At 46.4% G+C, this 25,225-nt stretch overlaps 1 protein-coding gene across 3 annotated transcripts in view; it reads right to left on the bottom strand.

Moving 5' to 3' along the window:
* Positions 1-25,225, bottom strand: part of LOC115095459 (caltractin-like) — an 84,717-nt gene that overhangs the window by 16,304 nt on the left and 43,188 nt on the right. For 2 of the 3 annotated variants that reach the window (XM_029609136.1, XM_029609137.1), the window contains exons 3-4: positions 15,986-16,090; positions 1,487-1,590 (exon numbers count right to left, since the gene is read on the bottom strand). In XM_029609136.1, coding sequence (XP_029464996.1) covers positions 1,487-1,590; positions 15,986-16,090 — 209 coding nt within the window. The remainder of the gene's footprint in view (positions 1-1,486; positions 1,591-15,985; positions 16,091-25,225) is intronic. The other variant, XM_029609138.1, reaches the window with a different exon arrangement.

Below are 25,225 nucleotides of genomic sequence, written 5' to 3'. Positions count from 1 at the left end.
TGAGCTAAGGGACCTGAAGATCCTGCTCCCGCAGCAAGCCCCTGCGCATCAGAAGGCCCAGGATGGACGGGGAGAGCCGCAGAGGAGAATCCCCCTCTCCTTCCAATTATGACGGTGCGCGCGAATCATCACTCAAAATGGCCGCTGCTCCCGTCTCGAGGGAGCCGGCAGCCCAGGAGGCAGCAGAAGCCTGTAAACCTGGCCCGATTGCCGCAGTCGCGCTTTTACAGCCCTTCCCCCCACCCCCCCGAAAGTCACCCTGAACAAAGGCCTGATCGGCTGAGCCACGCTGGGACCGCCCCACACTCGCGGCAAGACGAGCCGCGAACCATGCTGGTAAGCAGAGTAAAATTAACAAACCAACAAAACCAAGAAAAGTGCCGAAAAAACAACCCGGATAGGGCAAAAACGGGGGCGGGGGGGGGGGGGGGGAATAAGAGGGGAAAGTCACCCCGGAGCCTTACCTTCAGCCTACTTCCTTCCTGTGTAAAAACTTTTTTTTTTTAAACTTTAAAAGTTAACAAAACAGACAGAGCTTCTCTCCCAGAGCTGCAAGGAGCTGTCCAGCTCAAAGCAGTTGCCGAAGTAACCGGGGAGAAACCTCTACCCCAAAAAGAGAAGGGCTGCAAGCCATACAGCCGGCCTCGTGAGGGGAGGGATCTGGACTACCAGATGTACACCCCACGGAACAACGTGGACTTCAACCGGTCCACCTCAACCAAGCAGAGAATGGTTCCTAGAGGAACCAATCTCCTGGGAGGAAGGCTCACCCAAAAAGAAAAAGGCAGCAAGGGTAAAAGAAAAAGCCCTGCAGGTTAATGCACCAGCCATCTGCTGGAGACAGATAAATACTGAGCTACTGCAGGTGACACCAGGGGTTTTCAAGCAGTGTCAGCGAGGCTTTATCTGTCTCCATCTGCTGGCAGGGATGAATTAACCCAGGAGTCTGGACTGATCCGGGTATGTACGGGAATTGGCAGTTTTTATTTAGATTTATATTCTGCTTTCCAGCCACTTCAGAGTGGATCATATTCAGGTACTGTAGGTATTTGCCTGCCCTCAAAAGGTTCATAATCTAATTTTTATAGCTGAGGCAATGGAGAGTGAAGTGACTTGCGTAAAGTCCAAGGAGTGGCAGTGGGAGTGAGATTTCAAACCTGGTCTTCCTGGTTCACAGCCTGCTGCTCTAACCTCTAAAGCTACTCCTTCACTCCAATGTTGTTAGTGAATTGAGTCCTCACTTTCTGCATATTTATTGCAATCAAAGAGGGTCACTGAAAAACTGAAGCATAGCCACAGCTCTACTGATGAATGCTTGTGAATTTATTATACCATATTTAGTACAGTCTTAGGAGGAATAGTCGATGACTGAAACAGGATTTCTTCTCTGTTCACACGATACTCGAGGCTATTATATTTAGCAGAGTGAGGCTCAGTGAGTTGCAGAAGGGCCCCTGCTCTATTTGTGCAATGTTTGTCTATTTACCACAGTCAATGATGTGGAATCCTTGGATGATTTCCTCATAGTGATCGTAGGGATCCCCTCGTCTTTCTGCCACCAGAACCTGAAAGGCTTGGAAGGTCGTCTTTCTGCAGAGCAAGGAGGGAATATGAAGTTTTACTTATCAAATACGTTGATGTAAACTCTCATGTAATCACTGTGCTGCATCTGTACCCCTCATTTTGAGGCCCTGCATATCCCATAAGAGCTGAACTATATCCAAACGCCGCATTCTAGGGCCTATTTTCTTAGCTGCAATACTGACTGAATAACATGTGTTAATTGATCAAACAATATGTGCTATTTCATTTCATTTTCATTTCATTTATTAAAATTTATTAATCGCCCAACACTTAAAAAGGCCTAGGCGATATACAAAAGTACATACATATTACAACTATTGTCATATTACAACTATTGTCATAATGCAGCATTATCACAGGAAAGATCCAACCCAATGCGCAGCAAAAATTATTGAGCAAAAAGTAATTGTGATTGAAAAGGAATAATGTGGCTTGCGGTAAACTTTGGAAGCCCTGTTATTCCCTGAAAGTTAACTACACTTCCAGAGGTGAAGGTAACTTTTCCCCAGGAGCGTTTGCACATGAACATGCTTACTGACGCACCTAAGGTTCTTTTTAAAAGGGGCCACAAATCTCCCTCTACCCCATGTCTCAGAATCCCTGGGGATCTAATGACCTCCCATCCAGCTCACCCCCACCTCTTTACATACCTGTCACCAAAAATTAGGGCCCCTCCTTTTCAAGCCCTGCCTCCTCATTTGTTCTTCCACCACTACGTCATCTTTCAAAATAGTGCCGACTGACCCCAGATGTTCCTTTGTCATCGTGCCTCCCCCCCCCCCCCCCAGGCATGGAGAGGGAAAGGAGCACTAGAATCACTTGGCACCATTTGCAAAGATAGTGCTGGTGAAACAGAAACAAGTGGGGATCACTCCTGCTCCCACTAGGCCCTCAAGGAATTTCTGGTAAGCCTGAAGATGCCTAGAAGGGTAAGGGTGGGGTTTTTGAAAGTGACAGTCACGTCTTCCATGGGGTGGGGCTTAGGTAGGTCAAATTTCTTTTATGACATTAGGGCACGGGAACTGCTGTGAGAGGAGGTGGGGGGGGGGGGGGGCACTAGACTCCCTAGGGAATTTTAGACAAAGGGATGGGGGAGATTTTCATCAGTCTTGTGGCCCCTTGCAAAAATAGCAGATGGGGGGGGGGAGGAGGGGGAGAGAGGCAACCATCGTACATTACCACAGCCAGGAACATGTGAAGTTCCTGACTGTGGCAACATAAGGCAAATTACTGCATGATTCACTACCGTGGTTTAGTGAATCATGAGATAATTTACTTGCAGTAAAATGGAATAGAAATTTGCCATTTTAGCGCATCTTAGTCAACAGGCCCATCTTAGATTTTCATTCTTATCACTCCCATAATGGCTATACTGTATTTCTATCCCTTATTCTGAGCATTTTACATAACAGTTGTATTTTATCTGTCCCCTAAATTCTAAGAGTCTCACATACTAGTTATATTGTACCTGCATCCCTCATTCTTAGCCTCACTCGGTTTTATCACCTCAATATAACACAACCTTCAAATATCCCACAGAGGCATTACTAACAGAGAGAGAATTGAAAGAAAATGTCTGTTTTACAGGTGAACATAAGAACACTTGAACACCTCGTGATGGGGAGTTCTTTCATCAGAGGAACAGATCTGGGTGGTGGATTGCAGAGTAAAAAAAGTTACTTTCCTACTTGTGCTGGTGCATATAGAAGGGAGGGAGAACTTGATACCACTGTCCACCTGGGGACAAATGATGTCATTATAAAACGAGTCAGTGCAGTACAAGAAGAATTCAGGGAGTTGTAAAATAGGCTTAGGCCCTCAGTGGCCTTTTCTCAGGGCTTATCTGTGTATGGTAAGGGGGAAGAGAGAATATGCTACGCCAGGAACTTCAGTGCATGGCAGCAGACATTCAAGTACCTCTAAAGTATAAATAATGCACAAAATACAAGCATTTTCAGTGGTGTGTACGCTGTAAGAACAAAAGGTCTTAGTAGGTTAACAGCTATTGGCAACAGACTTAGTGTATAGCAGGAGGAAATTAACTCCTCTTCAGTCTGCTTGGACATTGAAGGAGACAGACAGAAGTCCCTCTCCTTGGGCAAAGCTAAGAAATTTAAACTTTAATTCATCCTTATTATAGAAATTTACTGTTTTTGGGTAGTGCTAATATTATCTGTATATTTTTCTAGTTATATGATATTGATGTTTTAAAGTGCTGTTTGTCTAATAAAAAAAGAAACTATACAAAGAAAGGGGCGTGGTTAACAGCTATTGGCAACAGACTTAGTGCATAGCAGGAGGAAATTAACTCTTCTTCAGTCTGCTTGGACATTGAAGGAGACAGACACACATCATCTTCTTAGGGAAAACCAGAGGAAAAGATTAAATTAGCTAGCCTTACCTGGGGGAAGGTCTGTTCAAAAGCAGCAGATACAGTGTCCAGGGAACAGCCCTGGCCAAGGGTTAACTGTTTCACTCCCTCCCACCCAACCCCTGTACCCACCCACCCCTAGGTTTGTTTTTCTGATATAGTCTTCCTAAATACATAATTGGCAACAAGATAAATTTGTAAATTGGTATTACCTCAGCTGTTAACCATCAAATAAATTACCAAAATGAGGACTATACAATGTAACTATTGTGGAGCCTTTATTCTGAGGGAAATCATCTGGAAACTTAGGGCTTGCCCCATTTGTTCAGAACTCTCTTCCTTGAAAAAGGAGCTGGCTGAAGTTAAAGCTGAATTAGCGTCAATGAAGAAAGGCTCACCCTCTTTACAATTTTCAGCAATTAATTCCCCATTACCACAGACAAACCAAAAGTCAAGGATAAAGAGATTTACAGTGGGCTCAGGTAGGATAAGACCCGTGATCCACAGTGACCCATTCTTGACAGCTGTGCAGCCCACAAGTCTACTACCCCCCCCCCCCCCACTCACACAGGGCATTAATGAACTCTAACAACAAGATTACAGTGGGCTCTCGTAGAATTGAACCTGTGATGCAGAGACACACACTGTATCAAGTGCAACATGTACAAAACACCTTCTCTGTAGTAAATACTGAAGAAGCTCTTGAGAAAGAGAATGAAGTGATATCTGAAAAGAAAGAAGAAACCCAATGCATAAAGAAATTCCAGATCCGTAACCAAAGGGAAAAGCTCATTGTACTGGACGGATCTGTCATCAAAGGCACTAATCCTTTCCTTTGCACAAATGCAAAGGGGAAGGGTGAAGAGGACAACAAAACTCAACTGAATTCACAAAAGGAGTCCAGGAACAGCAGTTACCTGAACAAGGAAAGCTATGTGCACAAATGCTCGTAGTTTGGGCAATAAAATCCCAGATCTGCAAGCCCTAATGATAGAGGCAGTCTTGGACATTGTTGCTGTCACAGAGACATGGTTCACGGAATCTCACGATTGGGATACGGCAATACCAGGCTATAACTTGTTAAGGAAGGACAGAGAGGATAAGAAAGGTGGAGGAGTGGCTCTTTATGTCAGAAACAATATCCAAGCATCTGAGCTGCAAGGAAGATGGGGCAATGAAGAAGCACTATAGGCTGACCTAAAAAAAGATGGTACATCCATTTTTATTGGAGTGGTTTACAGGCCTCCAAACCAAAAGGAAGAGCTGGACAGAGATCTGGTTGAAGACATCCAAAAGATAGGAAAGAAGGGAGAAGTGGTGATCGTTGGAGACTTTAATATGCCAGATGTAGACTGGGGAATCCCATCTGCAGAATCTAATAATAGTAGAGAAATAGTGGATGCCCTGCAAGTAGCTTTGTTCAAACAAACAGTAATGGAACCCACAAGAGACGGAGCTATACTCGACTTAGTGCTCACTATTGGAGATAATGTCTCTGATGTCCAGGTGGGCGCCCACCTCAGCACCAGTGATCATCAAACGGTATGGTTTAATATCACAAAAAGGATACAGAAAAGAAGCACAAAGACCCGAATTTTGCAGTTCAAAAACACATACTTTGATGAAATGGGGAAGTACCTGGAGGAAGAACTAAAAGGCTGGGAGAACGAGAGAGATGTGGATCAACCGTGGACCAATCTAAAAGGAGCAATTACCAAGGCAACTAATCTATATGTTAGAAAAGTAAAGAAAAGCAAAAGAAAAATGAAACCTATCTGGTTCTCAAAGGAGGTGGCTGACAAAATAAAGGCTAAAAGAACAGCATTCAAGAAATATAAAAGATCCCAAAGGGAGGCACACAAAGAAGAATATCTGGTACAACTGAGGGAGACGAAGAAATTAATCAAGACAGCAAAAAGTCAAGCAGAAGAGAGGATTGCCAAGGAGGTAAAGAGAGGTGACAAAACATTTTTCAGATACATCAGTGAAAAGAGAAACGTTCAGAGTGGTATAGCGAAATTGAAAGGTGGAAAGGATCAATGTGTGGAGAGAGACGAAGAAATGGCAGAAATATTAAACGAATACTTCAGTTCTGTGTTCACTAAAGAGGACCCTGGAGAAGGACCTTCACTAGTTAACAAGAAACTGGAGGGGAGTGGAGTAGATGTAACTCCATTTACAGTAGAAAATGTATGGGAAGAGCTGGAGAAATTGAAAGTGGACAAAGCCATGGGGCCTGATGAAGTTCATCCCAGGATACTGAGGGAGCTCAGAGATGTGCTGGCGGGTCCACTGTGTGACCTGTTCAATAGATCCCTAGAAACGGGAGTGGTGCCGAGTGATTGGAGAAGAGCGGTGGTGGTCCCGCTTCACAAGAGTGGGAACAGAGAAGAGGCTGGTAACTACAGACCGGTTAGCCTCACTTCGGTGGTGGGAAAAGTAATGGAGTCACTATTGAAAGAGAGAATAGTGAACTATCTACAGTTGGGAGAATTGATGGACCAGAAGCAGCATGGATTCACCAGGGGAAGATCCTGTCAGACAAATCTGATTGACTTTTTTGACTGGGTAACCAAGGAAATGGATCAAGGAAGAGCACTTGATGTCATCTACTTGGATTTCAGCAAAGCTTTTGATACGGTCCCGCACAGGAGACTGGTGAATAAAATGAGAAGCTTAGGAGTGAGTGCCGAGGTGGTGGCCTGGATTGCAAACTGGTTGACGGACAGAAGACAATGTGTGATGGTAAATGGAACTCTCTCTGAAGAGAGAGCGGTGTTAAGTGTTGTACCGCAAGGATCGGTGTTGGGACCGGTCCTGTTCAATATCTTTGTGAGCGACAAAAGATATTGAACAGGATAGAAGGTAAGGTTTATCTTTTTGTGGATGACACAAAGATCTGCAACAGAGTGGACATGCCGGAAGGAGTGGAAAGAATGAGATGGGATTTAAGGAAGCTGGAAGAGTGGTCGAAGATATGGCAGCTGAGATTCAATGCCAAGAAGTGCAGAGTCATGCATATGGGGAGTGGAAATCCGAATGAACTGTATTCGATGGGGGGAGAAAGGCTGATGTGCACGGAGCAGGAGAGAGACCTTGGGGTGATAGTGTCTAATGATCTGAAGTCGACGAAACAATGTGACAAGGCGATAGCTAAAGCCAGAAGAATGCTGGGCTGCATAGAGAGAGGAATATCGAGTAAGAAAAGAGAAGTGATTATCCCCTTGTACAGGTCTTTGGTAAGGCCTCACCTGGAGTACTGTGTTCAGTTCTGGAGACCGTATCTCCAAAGAGACAGAGACAAGATGGAGGCGGTCCAGAGAAGGGCGACCAAAAAGGTGAATGGTCTTCATCGAATGACTTATGAGGAGAGATTGAAGAATCTAAATATGTACACCCTGGAGGAAAGAAGGTGCAGAGGTTACATGGTACAGACTTTCAGATACTTGAAAGGTTTTAATGATCCAAAGAAGACAAACCTTTTCCGTCGGAAAAAGATCAGCAGAACCAGGGGTCATGATTTGAAGCTCCAGGGAGGAAGACTCAGAACCAATCTCAGGAAGTATTTCTTAACGGAGAGGGTGGTGAATGCCTGGAATGCCCTTCCGGAGGAAGTGGTGAAGACCAGATCTGTGAAGGACTTCAAAGGGGCATGGGATAAACACTGTGGGGTAGATTTTCAAATAGCGCGAATTGGCCTACTTTTGCTGGCGCATCAGGCGCAAGCAAAAGTAAGCTGGATTTTAGTAGATACGCGCGGAGCCGCACGTATCTGCTAAAAACCTGGATCGGCGCGTGCAAGGCTATTGATTTTGTATAGCCGGCGCGCGCCGAGCCGCGCAGCCTACCCCCGTTCCCTCCGAGGCCGCTCCGAAATCGGAGCGGCCTCGGAGGGAACTTCCTTTTGCCCTCCCCTCACCTTCCCCTCCCTTCCCCTACCTAACCCACCCACCCGGCCCTGTCTAAGCCCCCCCTTACCTTTGTCGGGGGATTTACGCCTCCCGGAGGGAGGCGTAAATCCCCGCGCGCCAGCGGGCCTCTTGCGCGCCGGGACGCGACCTGGGGGCGGGTACGGAGGGTGCGGCCACGCCCCCGGACCGCCCCGGGCCGTAGCCACGCCCCCGTACCCGCCCCCAAAACGCTGCTGACACGCCCCCTAAACGGCACGACGACCGGGCCCGCCCCCCCGACACGCCCCCCTCGGAGAACCCCGGGACTTACGCGAGTCCCGGGGCTCTGCGCGCGCTGGTAGGCCTATGTAAAACAGGCTCACCGGCGCACAGGGCCCTGCTCGCCTAAATCTGCCCGGATTTGGGCGGATTTAGGCGAGCAGGGCTCTGAAAATCCACCCCTGTGGATCCATAAAGTCTAGAGGACGTGAATGTAGAATGGGTGGCTCGCGGGAATGACGGCTACTACCTGGAGATAATACCCTTATTCAATAAACATACACATGGTTAATGTGACTCCAACGTTGCTCTAAGCTTCAACAGCAAGAGGAAATGTGGAAAAAGATTTGCATTCACAAAAAAGCGGGGAGTAGCTTGCTTGTTACGGCGGTTACTACCCCAAACCAAACAAGCCTGATACTTCACTTTCAATGCATATCCAGCATAGCTCTCTGCTTCAACGGCAGGGGAGAAAGTCTCATAGTTAACTTTCAATGCATATCCAGCATAACTCTCTGCTTCTACGGCAGGGGAGAAAGTCTGATACTTCACTTTCAATGCATATCCAGCATAACTCTCTGCTTCAACGGCAGGGGAGAAAGTCTGATACGTCACTTTCAATGCATATTCAGCATAACTCTCTGCTTCAACGACAGTGGGAATGAAGAAAAGTGGATCTATATACAGACAACAACCAACAGGTCTGAATTATTTAGTCTGGTTAAACAAATAAGCATGGGTATAGCTTGCTTATTGCGGTGGTTACTACCCCTAACTAATTAAGCTAGATATTTCACTTAGGGGCAGTTCCGACACTGCTCTCTACATTAATGGTGGGGGTGGAAGGGAAATAGAATCTAAAGGTTACTAAGAGCCAAGAGTAACAGATAAGTATGAGAAGAAAAAAAAAGTGCAAAACTTGCTGGGCAGACTGGATGGGCCGTTGGGTCTTCTTCTGCCATCATTTCTATGTTTCTATGTTTCTATGTAAGTATGAGACTGAAAAAGGATAGGCTCAGGAGTAACATAAAGGAAAATTAGTTCTTACCTGTTAATTTTCTTTCCTGTAGTACCACAGATCAGTCCAGACTGTGGGTTGAGCCTCCATTCCAGCAGGTGGAGACAGACTAAAACTGAAAGGATATCCTATATGAGGACAGAGCCTATCCTGTAACCCTTCAGTATAACCATTGTGAAAGCAGAAAACAACAAAACCAGAATAGGATCAAGCAAGTAACCATAAAGCTCAATGGAGCAGATGTAGAACAATGTAATAGATATGGTATGACTAACCGCTCTTGCATATACTTGGTGCTTGAGCAACCAAGGCTTCTGGTGTATTTGTTCAGTATTCATGCACAAAAAAGATGTGAGGAAATCTACGAATCTGCAAGAGAAACAAGCTTCGAGAGGACAGAAAAAAGACAAACAGGGAAGGGCATCTGGACTGATCCATGGTACTACAGGAACGAAAATTAACAGGTAAAAACTAATTTTCCTTTCCCTGTATGACCTGGATCAGTCCAGACTGTGGGATGTACCAAAGCTTCCCTAAACCGGGTGGGACCGAGACAGTCCCGCTCGAAGCACTTGTAGCCCAAAAGAACCAAGAAGTGGAGCTTGCACATCCAGGTGGTAGTGTCCAGCAAAAGTATGCAAGGACATCCAAGTGGCGGCACTGCAAATCTCCTGCGAGAGACCGATTGACTGTCCGCCCAGGAAGTAGCTTGAGAACGCAGTGAATGAGCCGTTAGGCCCTCGGGAACCGCTCGACCTCGACAAGAAAGGCCGAGGAGATCGCATCCTTCAACCACCATGCTATAGTGATCTTAGAAGCCAGCTTACCCCGCTTGGGCCCACTCCAGAGGACAAAAGATGGACCGAGACCCGAAAGCCATGGGTAACCTGGAGATAGCGAAGTAGAACTCGTATGGTATCAAGTTTACAAAGATCGTCCCCAGTCCCAGGGGAAAACACAGGGAGTTCTGCTGACAGGTTGACATGGAGGTTAGAAGAACCTTCACTAAGAAGGAAGGGCCCGTTACAAGGGGTACTCCGAGGGGAGGCACTATATAACCTCCCTTCCCTTGCCTCAATCCTCAGTAATCTAGACTAGCAAAGCCAATAAGAGAAGAGACAGAGGGATCAAGTAATTAAAGGCCCAACAAGGCAAAAGGTAAAGAATTCGAGAACTGTCTTAACATTACCCCAATGGGACCTTGCCAACAGAACCATGAAACAAAACAATCCCTGGTAAACCAGGGCACAGAGAGGTTAGACAAAAAGACACTCGAGCAGCGGCGTATCCCAAGAAAACCCCCAAATTCAGGGAGGGCGTCTGGACTGATCCATGGTACTACAGGAACGAAAATTAGCAGGTAAGGAATCATTTTCTTTTCCCTGTACGTACCAGGATCAGTCCAGACGGTGGAATGTACCAAAGCTTCCCTACAATGGGTGGGCCGAGGACAGCCCCGCTCGAAGGACGCTATCCCTGAAGGAACTGAACACCGGCGCCCTTACATCCAGATGATAGTGCCATGCGAAAGTATGGAGAGACTTCCACGTGGCCACCCTGCAGATCTCTTGTGAAGATACCGACGAACTTTCCGCCCAGGAAGTAGCTTGAGAACGAAGTGAGTGCGCCCTGACCAACAGCGGAGGCTGCTTTCCAGCTCCGAGATACGCGGCTGCAATCAACCCCTTCAGCCAACGGGCAATGGTCGTTTTGGAAGCCATATAACCCTTCTTAGGCCTCGACCAGAGGACGAACAGATGATCCAAGAGGCGAAACTCATTGGTGACTGCCAGATATTGAAGCAAACATCGCTTGACATCAAGCTTGCGGAGCTCCCGGGGATCCGTTGGCGAAAAGGAAGGCAATTCGACAGACTGGTTGAGGTGAAAAGCCGAGACTACTTTAGGGAAAAAAGAGGGAGTCTCTGTGCACAAGGAGACTCCCTCCTCGGTAAATTGGAGATATGGCTCCCGACAGGACAACGCCTGAAGCTCGGAGATGCGACGTGCAGAGCTGATGGCCACCAGGAAGATCGTCTTGAGGGTGAGATCTTTGATGGTGGAAGCCATGGTTCCCAGAACCTGCAAGTAGTCCCACGCAGTGGAGGCCGGGAGCGCCAGGAAACGAAGGATCAGCTCGTGTAATGCCTGTGCCCGGTCCAGACGTAGGAACACTTTGCCCACCTTGGTGTCAAAGTGCGCTCTCAGAAAATCCAACGACTTAGAAGGAGTGAGTTTGCTCTTGGAAAAGTTGATGATCCACCCCAGGGACCGAAGCAACTGCACCACCCTGTTGACCGCCTGAAAACCCTCGGTTCGAGACTTCGCCCGGATGAGCCAGTCGTCCAGGTAAGGGTGCACCAGAACTCCTTCCCGCCGTAGGGCTGCCGCCACCACTACCATAACCTTCGTTAAGACCCGTGGCGCTATCGCCAAGCTGGATGGGAGGGCTCGGAATTGAAAATGCTGCCCCAAGATCTTGAAGCGAAGATAGCGGTGGTGCGCCTAGAGGATCGGGATATGAAGATACGCCTCCGTGAGATCCAGGGAGGCGAGGAATTCTCCTGGATGGACCGCTGCCACAACCGAGCGCAGTGTCTCCATACGAAAGCGTGGAACCCTGAGGGACCGGTTGACCTTCTTGAGGTCCAGGATAGGTCGAAAAGTGCCCTCCTTCTTGGGCACCACGAAATAAATGGAATAATGTCCCCGACCCAGCTCGGAGGCAGACACCGGGACTATCGCCCCTAGGGAGAGTAGACGGTCCAGGGTCTGCTGGACGGCCCTTTGCTTGAGAAGGGAGCCACATGGGGAGAAGAGAAATCTGTCCCTGGGCGGGCGGACAAAATCCAAAGCGTAGCCGTGTCTTAGAATATCCAGGACCCACTGATCCGACGTGATTCGGGCCCATGCTTCGTAGAAGAGGGCAATGCGAACTCCTACTCGGGGAATCGGATTGTGGGTCGGCCTGGCATCACTGAGCTGCTTTCGAGGAGGTACTCTGGCCCTGCCCCTCCTTGCCGGGCCTGTGGGCCCGAAAGGACCGGTTCCAAGTCTGCGCGCGAGAAGACGAAGTCCGGGCCTGCTGGTGCTGCTGCTGCCGCCGCGGAGGGCGGTACCGGCGCTGATTACGGGAGCGGTACCTGGTGGAAGTGAAAAATCTAGTAGCGCGGCCTGTTCTCAGGAAGCTTGTGCACCGCATTCTCGTTGAGGGACTTGATGATCTGGTCAGATCCTCCCTGAAGAGAAACTTACTCTTAAAGGGGAGTGAACCCAGGCGTGTCTTGGACGAGGCATCTGCCGACCAGTTTCGTAGCCACATTAGACAACAGGCCGAGACTGCAGCCACCATCGATCGGGCCTGTACCCGAAGGAGGTCATAAAAGGCGTCCGCTCCATAAGCTATGACAGCTTCCAACTGATCCGCCTGCCGGGCCTCCGCCTCCGGTAGAGCCTGGGAAGTGAGCAACTGTTGCACCCATCGAAGGCCCGCTCTTTGGGCTAGTGAACAACAGATAGCTGCCTGAAGACCCAGCGCCGAAACCTCAAAGATTCGCTTGAGATAAACCCCCAGCTTCCTGTCCTGAAGATCCTTCAGCGCTGTGCCACCTGTAACTGGGATGGTGGTACTCTTTGTTACTGCCGAGATGGCGTAATCCACTGCCGGAACCTTGAGCAGCTCCAGGAACTCCCCCGGCAGGGGATAAAGCTTGTCCATTGCCCTACTAATCTTGAGGGAGGCCTCCGGAGAATCCCATTCCCTAGAGATCAATTGTAAAAAGGTGGGATGGGTTGGAAAAGCTTTCGCCAACGGACAGAGCCCTGCCAGCAGGGGATCCCCCTTCCTCCCCGGAGGAGTGGCCACCACCGGTTCCGGGGGGGGGCATCAACGTCCATCTCCTCCAGGATGTGGGGAATGAGGTCATCCAGCTCCTCGAACTGAAAAATGCGAAGGACTCTCGGATGGTCTCCCTCCACCTGGGAAGCCAAGGCGGGGTCGTCCCCCATCGTATCCTGGAGAGAGTCCCCCTCTGAGGGGGCGTTGGATCCATGAGCTGGTGCAGGAGGGACCCGGGAGGGCCCCGGCGCTCCTCCAGCTGGTTGAGCACTACCCTGAGGGGAGGGTCCCTCCAGGGGAGCTATCATGTGCGCTAGTTTGAGAGGAGGGGGTCCCCCGGCGAAATCCAGAGGCTGAGACCTGCACTGCATGAAAGCAAGGTGCATGAGGACCACAAATTCAGGGGAAAACGCTAGTGCCCCCCCGAAGGGAGGCAATCCGGGACCTCCCCTTCCCGAACAACAGGCTCCGATTCCGACAACGGTGCTAAAACGGGAGGCGTCATAGATATGGGTCCCTCCGTGTCCTCCTCCGAAATGCCTGCCTCCGAGTCCGAAAACAAAATGGCCGCCGTTTCCGCGCTCAGCGGGAACGGGGCCTGCCGCTTTCTAGCCATGTGGTCCTCACTGCGAGGGCCCGCGGCGTCTCCCTGCCGAGAGCTGTCTTCCCCATCGGGGGAGCAGCTCGAACAGAGCCCCTCCCGCGACAGCCGACCTCCCTGCCAGCCACATGAGGAGCAATCCGACGAGCACGGCTTGGCGGGATCGGCAAGGGAGAGGTGTGAACAAGGCCAGCGAAAACCTAGCTGCCGCGCTGGGAAGGCACACGGACCACCCCCCCCACCGACCCGAGAGAAGCGCTGGGGAATGGGACCTCCCAGCGTCCTGTGGCCCCGGGGAATTAAACGTCGCGGGGCTGCGGGTCGGTAGCGGCTGGGACGTGGGGAGGGGGGGAGGGGGAGAGACTAGCACCACTAGCGTGCACCCCGGGTCCGGTGCAAAATCCAGCGAAACGGAGGTAAGCCTGAAACAGAACCAAACACAAAAACACACCACCACCCCCCCGAACCAAGGAAGGGAGTGGAGTGGGGGGGGGTGCGGGAGGAGAGCACAGACCTGACAGCAAGCTCTTCGGTCCCCCTAAAACTGGAAAAACTCTCAGAGTCCCAATAAAACTTCTTCTTTCTTTTTCCTTTTTTTTTTTTTTTTTTTACTTGATCCCTATAGAAGACAAAGATAGAGAAAGCCTAGAATGCCTAAGCTCCTATACTGGGGACTGCACAGTCATCTGCTCACATCTGCTGGAGTCAGAAGATACTGGAGGATTGAGGCAAGGGAAGGGAGGTTATATAGTGCCTCCCCTCGAGTTTTGTTCTGACTCCATCTGCTGGACGGGGGACAAAACCACCGTCTGGACTGATCCTGGTACGTACAGGGAAAGTGTATTTATACATGGCATAGCCTTGGAACAGAGATGGTGGAAGCAAGAACAATATCCATATTTAAAAAAGCATGGGATAAGCACAGAAGATCCTTAATTGTGCTGAAGTGAAGATACGGGTCTGCTGAGTTTCAACAGAAAGGGAAAATATGGAGACTAGATGGACTTGTAGTCCTTATCTGCCTTATTATTCTCTGTTTCTATGTAATAGAAAACAGTTTACATTATAATTAGCAAATTCTTTTCCTTTCATATGGCTAGGGAAAGCAATGGCAGAAAAGATATAGACTGATAAGTTATATGTTGCAATTTCATAGCCATTTAATGACATCTGGGCCAGCTGAATGGATTGCTTCAGTCCCTTCATGTTAAACAAATTCAGAGCAGGAGTTTGCAATGTTGCTCACTAAAAACCCCTCCACATACACGGTTTGGTGAACTCTAGGGGTGTGGACACAGATTTGTTTCACTTTGGGGGTGGGGAGAGGAGGGATTAGATTTTTTTTCTTTTGTTTTCCATGTGTGTGTGTGTGTGTGTAGTTTGCAAATAGTGTACACAAAATTAATTTGGCCCCCTATTTGCATTTTTGTATGCACAGTTTGTGCATACAGCTTGCAAATTATGGGGTAGATTTTAAAAGGCCTACGTGCGCCGGGCCTATTTTAAAAAGGTCTGGCCACGCACGCAAGTCCCAGGGCAGAAGAAAAGGGGTGGGACAGGGGTGAAGTGGTCCGAGGGGTGGGGCGAGACTTGAGGCCCCCAGCACAGCGGCCATTTGCCGCTGTGCCAGAGGATCACGTGCCGGCAGGCTGCCAGCGTGCGCAACCTGCGCCTGCTTCGAGCAGGCACAAGTAGTAAATTAAAACTTTTGGGGGGCGGGGCTAGATTAGGGCTAGGGGGCGGGAAGGTTAGGGAAAGGGGAAGGAAGGATAGATTAGGGGGTAGGGAAGTTCCCTCCCAGGTTGTTCCTAAATTGGAGCGGCCTGGGAGGGAACGGGGGAAGGCCACAGGTGTCGGTGCGCGCAAGTTGCACAATTGTGCACCCCCTTGCGCGCGCCGACCCCCCGATTTTATAACATGCACGCACCGGCGCGTGCATGTTATAAAATTGGGCGTCCATGTGCGCACGCGCGCAACTTCTACCCATATGCACACACAAACCAAAACAAAATGACACTAAAACAAGTTTCCTTTGGCCTTTTTTTGTCTTGAAATGACACGCCACGAAACAGCCTATTTTGTTGTATTTTTCAAGTCCTCTCAAAATGAATGGACATCCCTATTGAATCCTTGATGCTCCATTTGTTCAATAAAGATATATCTTCTATGTTCCATACATATGTAGTTCAATGTGGGCAAATATTTATGTCGCAGACATACCAATAATCAATGGCTAGATCTACAAATCAGACTTTGGACCAATAGCTCTCCCCATCCATACTGTTTGATGAAAGCTGGAGCACATGTGACCAGAAAAATTTCCTTGACATGTTAGCAATAAAGATAGTGCAGTGAAATGTAGTGGGAGCAGAGATTATGCTGACATGCATCATCCTGTCTCTTACCCATCTTTTAAATCCAGCTGCTTCCTTATTTTGCTTAGGTCTTGCTCACTTATCATAAAGCCAAGTAGCTCCAGAGCTTTCAGGGTCTGCTTACTGTTGAGAGATCTGGGTATGAGAATAAGATATCACAGAGAAAGAGCGAGCATGAGCAATCCACTCCCAACTTCATCTTCCTCCCCATGCCACACAATTTTTGCAATTCAACTTTTGCCACTTGAAAGGAAAATTGAGCTCTGATTTTGTCCCACTGTATGTAAGAACTTGCAATCCTGCCTTTCCTAGAAATATTAGAACTACAATTGCAGAGTGCAATGAGGAAAAGCTAGAATTGGAACAGTTTGTCAGACTTGATCTTAGACTGATGGCAACTACTTCCTAAACACATATATTCACATTAAGAGATATCATTCAAAACAGCAGTAGATGAGAGAGGGCAAAGAGAGAGGACATTGGAGGCTCCCCAACAATCTTCCCTGTTCTGAGTTTCCTGTAAGCTAATAGTCCATATGGGTCAAGCAGAACGCAGTAACATTAAAGTGGCTGCATTCAGTTTGAATTCTACCATTTTAGTGCTGCAATGTTTTGCATTTTATTTATTTTGCACACTAGGTAGTAAAGCCTAATATACAATATCAGTGTTAAAACTGGTAGGTAACTTGTTACCATGACAATGTTAATGTAGCTTAGTACATAGAGCCCAAGATAAGGGTAATGTTGTGGCATGGTAGCTGTAAGCAGATAAGGAACATCTGACCGACCCAGTCTACCTAGTTCCCCCTACCCCCCCCCCCCCCCCCCCCCCCCGTGTCACTATGTCTTCAGTCATCTTCATACCTTGCCTTTATCACTTACTGTTCTCTGATTCTGTCCTAAGCCTGCTTGAATTTTACCACTTTTTTGGTACTGCTACCTCTGATGGTAGAGTAATGCAGCATCTACTGCTCTCTCAGCAAATAAGTATTTCCTCACAATTGATGGTTATCCATGACCTTAATTCCATAATAGAACACTCCACACATCCAAGAAATGGAGCAGCAAATATACTTCCCAACACAACTCTCTATGAAAGGAAAGAAGACACACTACCCAACTAATGGGCCGATTCAGTAAAGTCCGCGGGAGAGCGGGCAAACGCCCACTCGCCTGTGCACGCGATTCAGTATTTAAATGAGGCCCGGCGGTAGAAACAGGCAAAAGGAGGCGCTAGGGACACTAGCGTGTCCCTAGCGCCTCTTTTTGGTCCGGAGCGGCAGCTGTCAGCGGGTTTGACAGCTGACGCTCAATATTGCTGGCGTTGGTTCTCGAGCCCGCTGACAGCCACGGACTCAGAAACCGGATGCCAGCAAAACTGAGCATCCGGTTTTGGACCCGACAGCTGCGGGCCGACTTCAAATTTAAAAAAATTTTTTTTTTTACTTTTTTTACCCTTCGGGACCTCGGACTTAATATCGCCATGATATTAAGTCGAAGGGTGCACAGAAAAACAGTTTTTACTGCTTTTCTGTGGACTTTCCCATGCCCGAAGAAATTAGCGCCTACCTTTGGGTAGGCACTAATTTCTGAAAGCAAAATGTGCGGCGGCTTGGCTGCACATTTTGTTTTCTGAATCGTGCGGGAATACCTAATAGGGCCATCAACATACATTTGCATGTTGAGGGCGCTATTAGTTTCGGCGGGTTGGACGCGCGTTTTCGGCCCCTTACTGAATAAGGGGTAAGGGAAAACGCGCGTCCAATGGTGTATCGGCCCGTAAGGTGGAAAAGCAAATCATCTTCAGAAGAAATGCTGAATTTGTACAAATCTATATCATCTCATTCAAAAGACCATGACAGACTCCTTGCACAACCATGCTTACAGCTCAGAAATTTGCCTGACCGAGTAGATCATCACTAGCAACTCAACCAAAGCAAAGCTTCTTTAAAGGGCTCAAAAGAAGTACCTGCCAGAAAGGATATCACTGTTTCAAATTCCAAGATAGGACCAATTCTTTATTGGCAGTTACTGCTCATAGGGAATGAGAAAATTCCAGATGAGAGACCAAAGGTGTACCTTGAATGAAACTTCTGAAACACGCAATTACTACTCTTTGAGCTTCCAAGAAATCGATAGCTAGACCTTTATCCACCTTCCTTGCAAAACAACTGTCAATTGGAAAATACAAATTTCCTCTAGGAAAAAATCTGCTTAGCAGTGCACCAGTCTTCAAACATCTGTCAAACCCTGATACATGTAAAAATCCACCACGAATGCTAATATTGTGTAATACTGTCACGATACTTCAGACTGGTATATAAGTTGAAAGTCTTATTTATTCACAAATCGGCAACTCCAATGTTATACAGCGCAATTTTTCATGCACACGGGGTCCCCCGACACGGTCCCGTGTTTCGCCAGCGGCTGCGTCGGGAGGGATGCCCACAAATTCAAAGAGGAAAATCTAAAAATTAACAAAAGGACTGTATAAGAAATAGTAATGGTACAGAGTCAATACAGGTAGATGCACACATACATTTTACCTTTAGACGGATTTCTTAAGTTCCAGGCATGGAGTGCGTTCGAGCGAGGTTCAAGGACAGCTTAAAAGCTGTCAAAACTCGCGCCAACCAGATTTCAAAGACCAATCAGAAAAGAGAAAGAGCCAACCTATCGCAGCTGAGGTGGTATCAGCTGCAGCCTATCAAGATTATGTAAAATGAAACCATTCGATTTCTTTATTAAGGCCCTTGGGAATCACACAGTCTAACCGGTGTATCCACCTTTGTTCACAACGCGTCAGTAAAAGATCAAAATCACCACCACGTAATGGAGGTGTCACAATTTCTAAAACAAAAAAGAATAAATCAGAAATTGTGTGTGAGCGTGATAACCAATGATCCACTAGGGGGGCCAAGTTACGGGAATGTTTAATATTCGATCTATGTTCGATCACTCGGGTACGTATCTGTCTTGTGGTTTTTCCTACGTATAGCATATCACAAGGGCAGCGGATAATGTAAACCACGCCTATGGAGGCACAGTCCGAATCTTGACGTAGAGTATAACGTCTTGAGGAAAGGGGTTCGATGAAATCAGAAAGAGTAGTTGTGTGTTTGCAAACTGAGCAGTTTCCACAGGGTCTGTGAGTACCAATCTGTGTGGCAATAGAACGATTAGATAGGAAGTCTGAGTTAGTCAGAATATCACGAAAATTTTTTCCTCTACGATACGTAAACCTTAAAGAGCTATGAAACAGAGTAGAGAGTGCTAAGGAAGACCAGTGTTTTCTAAGAATGCAGGATATCGCGTGGCTCGATGGTGAGAACGGCAAAATGCAATTTAAAGAGGAACTATCATCCTTACGAGACGGTAAAAATAACCAATCCCTGTTGACATATAAGGCTCTTTTATAGGCAGCTCTAAGAACTTTGTAAGGGTACCCTCTCAGCCTAAACCGGGAGAGCATCTCCTTAGCTTTTTGAACATAGTCAGACGTAGAGGAGCACAATCTACGTAACCTCAGGAACTGTCCGGTCGGGATGTTGGTTTTTAAGTGTTTGGGGTGACAGCTGTCAAACTTAAGGATTGTATTACGGTCGGTATCCTTGCGAAAAATAGTGGTAGAAAAACTGGAACCGGTATTTAGTATTAGCACATCCAAAAAGGGTATTTGCGAATAATGTAAACAAAAACTAAACTGCATATGGTGATTACATTGGTTTAACCAATCAAAAAATAAATAAAACTGTATTTCAGTTCCCATCCAAATCAGTAAAATGTCGTCAATATAACGATACCAGGAGTGCACAAAATGCCACCAATGTGAAGGGTATATATATGTGTCCTCAAATTGAGCGACAAATAAACATGCTAAACTGGGTGCCATGGTGGCACCCATTGCTGTCCCTTTGATCTGCTGAAAAAAAGAAGACTCAAAACGAAAATAGTTTTTTGTAAGTGCCAAAGTAGTCAATTGCATTAGAAATGAAGTGGGGACCCTAGATGGTTCTGTACGGGAATCCAAAGTATTTTCAATTATTGTGAGAGCTTCAGATTGAGGGATATTCGAATAAAGAGAAACGATATCTAAAGTGATAAGTAAAAAAGGTTCAGAGGGAAAATCTGTATTTTCTAATAAGGTAATGAGATGGGAGGAGTCACGTACATATGATTTAATCCGTGGGACAAAAGGTCTTAAAAAAATGTCCACGAATTGTGAAAGGGGCTCCAAAACCGAGCCTATCCCTGATACTATCGGACGCCCCGGTGGGTTCTCGAGGGATTTGTGGATTTTCGGAAGTATATAGAACACTGGTACAACAGGGTTTGGGGTGGTGAGGTAATTAGCTTCCCGGCTGGTGATATAACGATGAGCGACAGCGTCCTGTATAATCGAAGCTATTTCTAACTTTAATACTTCTGTCGGATCTGAGGGTAAGGGGAGATAGAAAGTCGTGTCCTGCAGCTGGCGGAGAACCTCAGTTTTATAATCTGCTCTATTCAAAACCACCGTCCCCCCACCCTTATCTGCCGATTTTATAATGATAGACGGGTCCTCAGACAGAGAGCGTAACAAAGTCCTTTCATGTTTAGATAAGTTAAAGTGTACATATTGACGATCTTGAATCAATAGTTTAATGTCATTCTGAACCAATTTTTCGAAAGCTAGAATCATAGGGTCCACTGGGCCTGGAGGAACCCATTTAGATTTAACAGACACAAGAGAGTCATCTTGTATGGGAGGAACATCTGAAAAGAACAGTTTCAATTTCAAGGATCTAAAAAATCGGTATAAATGAACCTGAACATCAAATATATCAACTTTAGCAGTAGGTACAAAAGAGAGTCCTCTCGCTAGCAATGTTAACTCGTCTTGTGCAAACGTCCTAGAAGAGAGATTAAATACTGTATCAGTGTTTATTGCCAAGGATCCTGTTGTTGTCGTGTGATGCGGGTGGATCGTGAATTCATTGGTGGTCGACCTCGTAATTTCGAACCCCGGTTGTTGCGGGGCACTGGTACTGGGTCTAAAAAAGCCGCAGCAATAGAGGAGGATGATGAAGAGGAGCCAGGTGCCGGTTGAATATGCTGTAATGGGGGGAGAGTAGATTCCTCGCCAGACGAGTCGTCTGATGATTGGGCAAAAGCTACCTTTTTCTTTTGCGGTTTTATAGGATTCATCCATTGAGAAACGTAGCCGGACTTATAATCAGTTGTGTCACGTTGAAATTTTTTATATTTCTGAACTTTGAGTTCTTTCTTAAATTTGTTTAAATTTTCAATAAATTCAGAATGTTGCTGCTCAAACTCCTCTATTGATACTGCAGTCGATCGGATGGTTTGTATATTTGTGTCGACTTCACTTTTAAGTGGAATGATGATCTCTTTAGTCGTCTCAATGATCAATAGCATAAGATCGAGGGAGCACTTATTCAGAATCTGATTCCAGCGTGTAACAAAAGCCGAATTGTCCATGTGCAGTCTGGGAGCTTTTTGTACCCGAAGTCCTCGAGGTATTCTCCTCACCCGGCAATACTCAATTAGGGTGGAAGCGTGGAGTTCTGCTCGGGTCAAGCGTTTCTGTGAATTGATAGCGTCAGTCCACGATACGGTCGGCAAATCCTCAGTTTCTGGGTCTGCAAAAAATGGAGCGTCGGCTAGGACAGCTTGAAGGACATCATCAGAGTAGCTAAAGGTCTGATCCTCTGTACCAGTAGCCATTTAAACGCTCTTTTAAGAGAGGGAGAACAAACCACAAGCAAACCGAGCATATGGATAGCATTCAAAATAGTTATGTAAAAATCCACCACGAATGCTAATATTGTGTAATACAGTCACGATACTTCAGACTGGTATATAAGTTGAAAGTCTTATTTATTCACAAATCGGCAACTGCGCAATTTTTCATGCACACGGGGTCCCCCGACACGGTCCCGTGTTTCGCCAGCGGCTGCGTCGGGAGGGATGCCCACAAATTCAAAGAGGAAAATCTAAAAATTAACAAAAGGACTGTATAAGAAATAGTACAGAGTCAATACAGGTAGATGCACACATACATTTTACCTTTAGACGGATTTCTTAAGTTCCAGGCATGGAGTGCGTTCGAGCGAGGTTTTTACCGTCTCGTAAGGATGATAGTTCCTCTTTAAATTGCATTTTGCCGTTCTCACCATCGAGCCACGCGATATCCTGCATTCTTAGAAAACACTGGTCTTCCTTAGCACTCTCTACTCTGTTTCATAGCTCTTTAAGGTTTACGTATCGTAGAGGAAAAAATTTTCGTGATATTCTGACTAACTCAGACTTCCTATCTAATCGTTCTATTGCCACACAGATTGGTACTCACAGACCCTGTGGAAACTGCTCAGTTTGCAAACACACAACTACTCTTTCTGATTTCATCGAACCCCTTTCCTCAAGACGTTATACTCTACGTCAAGATTCGGACTGTGCCTCCATAGGCGTGGTTTACATTATCCGCTGCCCTTGTGATATGCTATACGTAGGAAAAACCACAAGACAGATACGTACCCGAGTGATCGAACATAGATCGAATATTAAACATTCCCGTAACTTGGCCCCCCTAGTGGATCATTGGTTATCACGCTCACACACAATTTCTGATTTATTCTTTTTTGTTTTAGAAATTGTGACACCTCCATTACGTGGTGGTGATTTTGATCTTTTACTGACGCGTTGTGAACAAAGGTGGATACACCGGTTAGACTGTGTGATTCCCAAGGGCCTTAATAAAGAAATCGAATGGTTTCATTTTACATAATCTTGATAGGCTGCAGCTGATACCACCTCAGCTGCGATAGGTTGGCTCTTTCTCTTTTCTGATTGGTCTTTGAAATCTGGTTGGCGCGAGTTTTGACAGCTTTTAAGCTGTCCTTGAACCTCGCTCGAACGCACTCCATGCCTGGAACTTAAGAAATCCGTCTAAAGGTAAAATGTATGTGTGCATCTACCTGTATTGACTCTGTACCATTACTATTTCTTATACAGTCCTTTTGTTAATTTTTAGATTTTCCTCTTTGAATTTGTGGGCATCCCTCCCGACGCAGCCGCTGGCGAAACACGGGACCGTGTCGGGGGACCCCGTGTGCATGAAAAATTGCGCTGTATAACATTGGAGTTGCCGATTTGTGAATAAATAAGACTTTCAACTTATATACCAGTCTGAAGTATCGTGACTGTATTACACAATATTAGCATTCGTGGTGGATTTTTACATAACTATTTTGAATGCTATCCATATGCTCGGTTTGCTTGTGGTTTGTTCTCCCTCTCTTAAAAGAGCGTTTAAATGGCTACTGGTACAGAGGATCAGACCTTTAGCTACTCTGATGATGTCCTTCAAGCTGTCCTAGCCGACGCTCCATTTTTTGCAGACCCAGAAACTGAGGATTTGCCGACCGTATCGTGGACTGACGCTATCAATTCACAGAAACGCTTGACCCGAGCAGAACTCCACGCTTCCACCCTAATTGAGTATTGCCGGGTGAGGAGAATACCTCGAGGACTTCGGGTACAAAAAGCTCCCAGACTGCACATGGACAATTCGGCTTTTGTTACACGCTGGAATCAGATTCTGAATAAGTGCTCCCTCGATCTTATGCTATTGATCATTGAGACGACTAAAGAGATCATCATTCCACTTAAAAGTGAAGTCGACACAAATATACAAACCATCCGATCGACTGCAGTATCAATAGAGGAGTTTGAGCAGCAACATTCTGAATTTATTGAAAATTTAAACAAATTTAAGAAAGAACTCAAAGTTCAGAAATATAAAAAATTTCAACGTGACACAACTGATTATAAGTCCGGCTACGTTTCTCAATGGATGAATCCTATAAAACCGCAAAAGAAAAAGGTAGCTTTTGCCCAATCATCAGACGACTCGTCTGGCGAGGAATCTACTCTCCCCCCATTACAGCATATTCAACCGGCACCTGGCTCCTCTTCATCATCCTCCTCTATTGCTGCGGCTTTTTTAGACCCAGTACCAGTGCCCCGCAACAACCGGGGTTCGAAATTACGAGGTCGACCACCAATGAATTCACGATCCACCCGCATCACACGACAACAACAGGATCCTTGGCAATAAACACTGATACAGTATTTAATCTCTCTTCTAGGACGTTTGCACAAGACGAGTTAACATTGCTAGCGAGAGGACTCTCTTTTGTACCTACTGCTAAAGTTGATATATTTGATGTTCAGGTTCATTTATACCGATTTTTTAGATCCTTGAAATTGAAACTGTTCTTTTCAGATGTTCCTCCCATACAAGATGACTCTCTTGTGTCTGTTAAATCTAAATGGGTTCCTCCAGGCCCAGTGGACCCTATGATTCTAGCTTTCGAAAAATTGGTTCAGAATGACATTAAACTATTGATTCAAGATCGTCAATATGTACACTTTAACTTATCTAAACATGAAAGGACTTTGTTACGCTCTCTGTCTGAGGACCCGTCTATCATTATAAAATCGGCAGATAAGGGTGGGGGGACGGTGGTTTTGAATAGAGCAGATTATAAAACTGAGGTTCTCCGCCAGCTGCAGGACACGACTTTCTATCTCCCCTTACCCTCAGATCCGACAGAAGTATTAAAGTTAGAAATAGCTTCGATTATACAGGACGCTGTCGCTCATCGTTATATCACCAGCCGGGAAGCTAATTACCTCACCACCCCAAACCCTGTTGTACCAGTGTTCTATATACTTCCGAAAATCCACAAATCCCTCGAGAACCCACCGGGGCGTCCGATAGTATCAGGGATAGGCTCGGTTTTGGAGCCCCTTTCACAATTCGTGGACATTTTTTTAAGACCTTTTGTCCCACGGATTAAATCATATGTACGTGACTCCTCCCATCTCATTACCTTATTAGAAAATACAGATTTTCCCTCTGAACCTTTTTTACTTATCACTTTAGATATCGTTTCTCTTTATTCGAATATCCCTCAATCTGAAGCTCTCACAATAATTGAAAATACTTTGGATTCCCGTACAGAACCATCTAGGGTCCCCACTTCATTTCTAATGCAATTGACTACTTTGGCACTTACAAAAAACTATTTTCGTTTTGAGTCTTCTTTTTTTCAGCAGATCAAAGGGACAGCAATGGATGCCACCATGGCACCCAGTTTAGCATGTTTATTTGTCGCTCAATTTGAGGACACATATATATACCCTTCACATTGGTGGCATTTTGTGCACTCCTGGTATCGTTATATTGACGACATTTTACTGATT

Source organism: Rhinatrema bivittatum, chromosome 7, assembly GCF_901001135.1.
Source record: "Rhinatrema bivittatum chromosome 7, aRhiBiv1.1, whole genome shotgun sequence".
Lineage (NCBI taxonomy): Eukaryota > Metazoa > Chordata > Amphibia > Gymnophiona > Rhinatrematidae > Rhinatrema > Rhinatrema bivittatum.
Note: the sequence above shows the minus strand (reverse complement) of the source record. Positions and strands in the feature narration are given on the sequence as shown.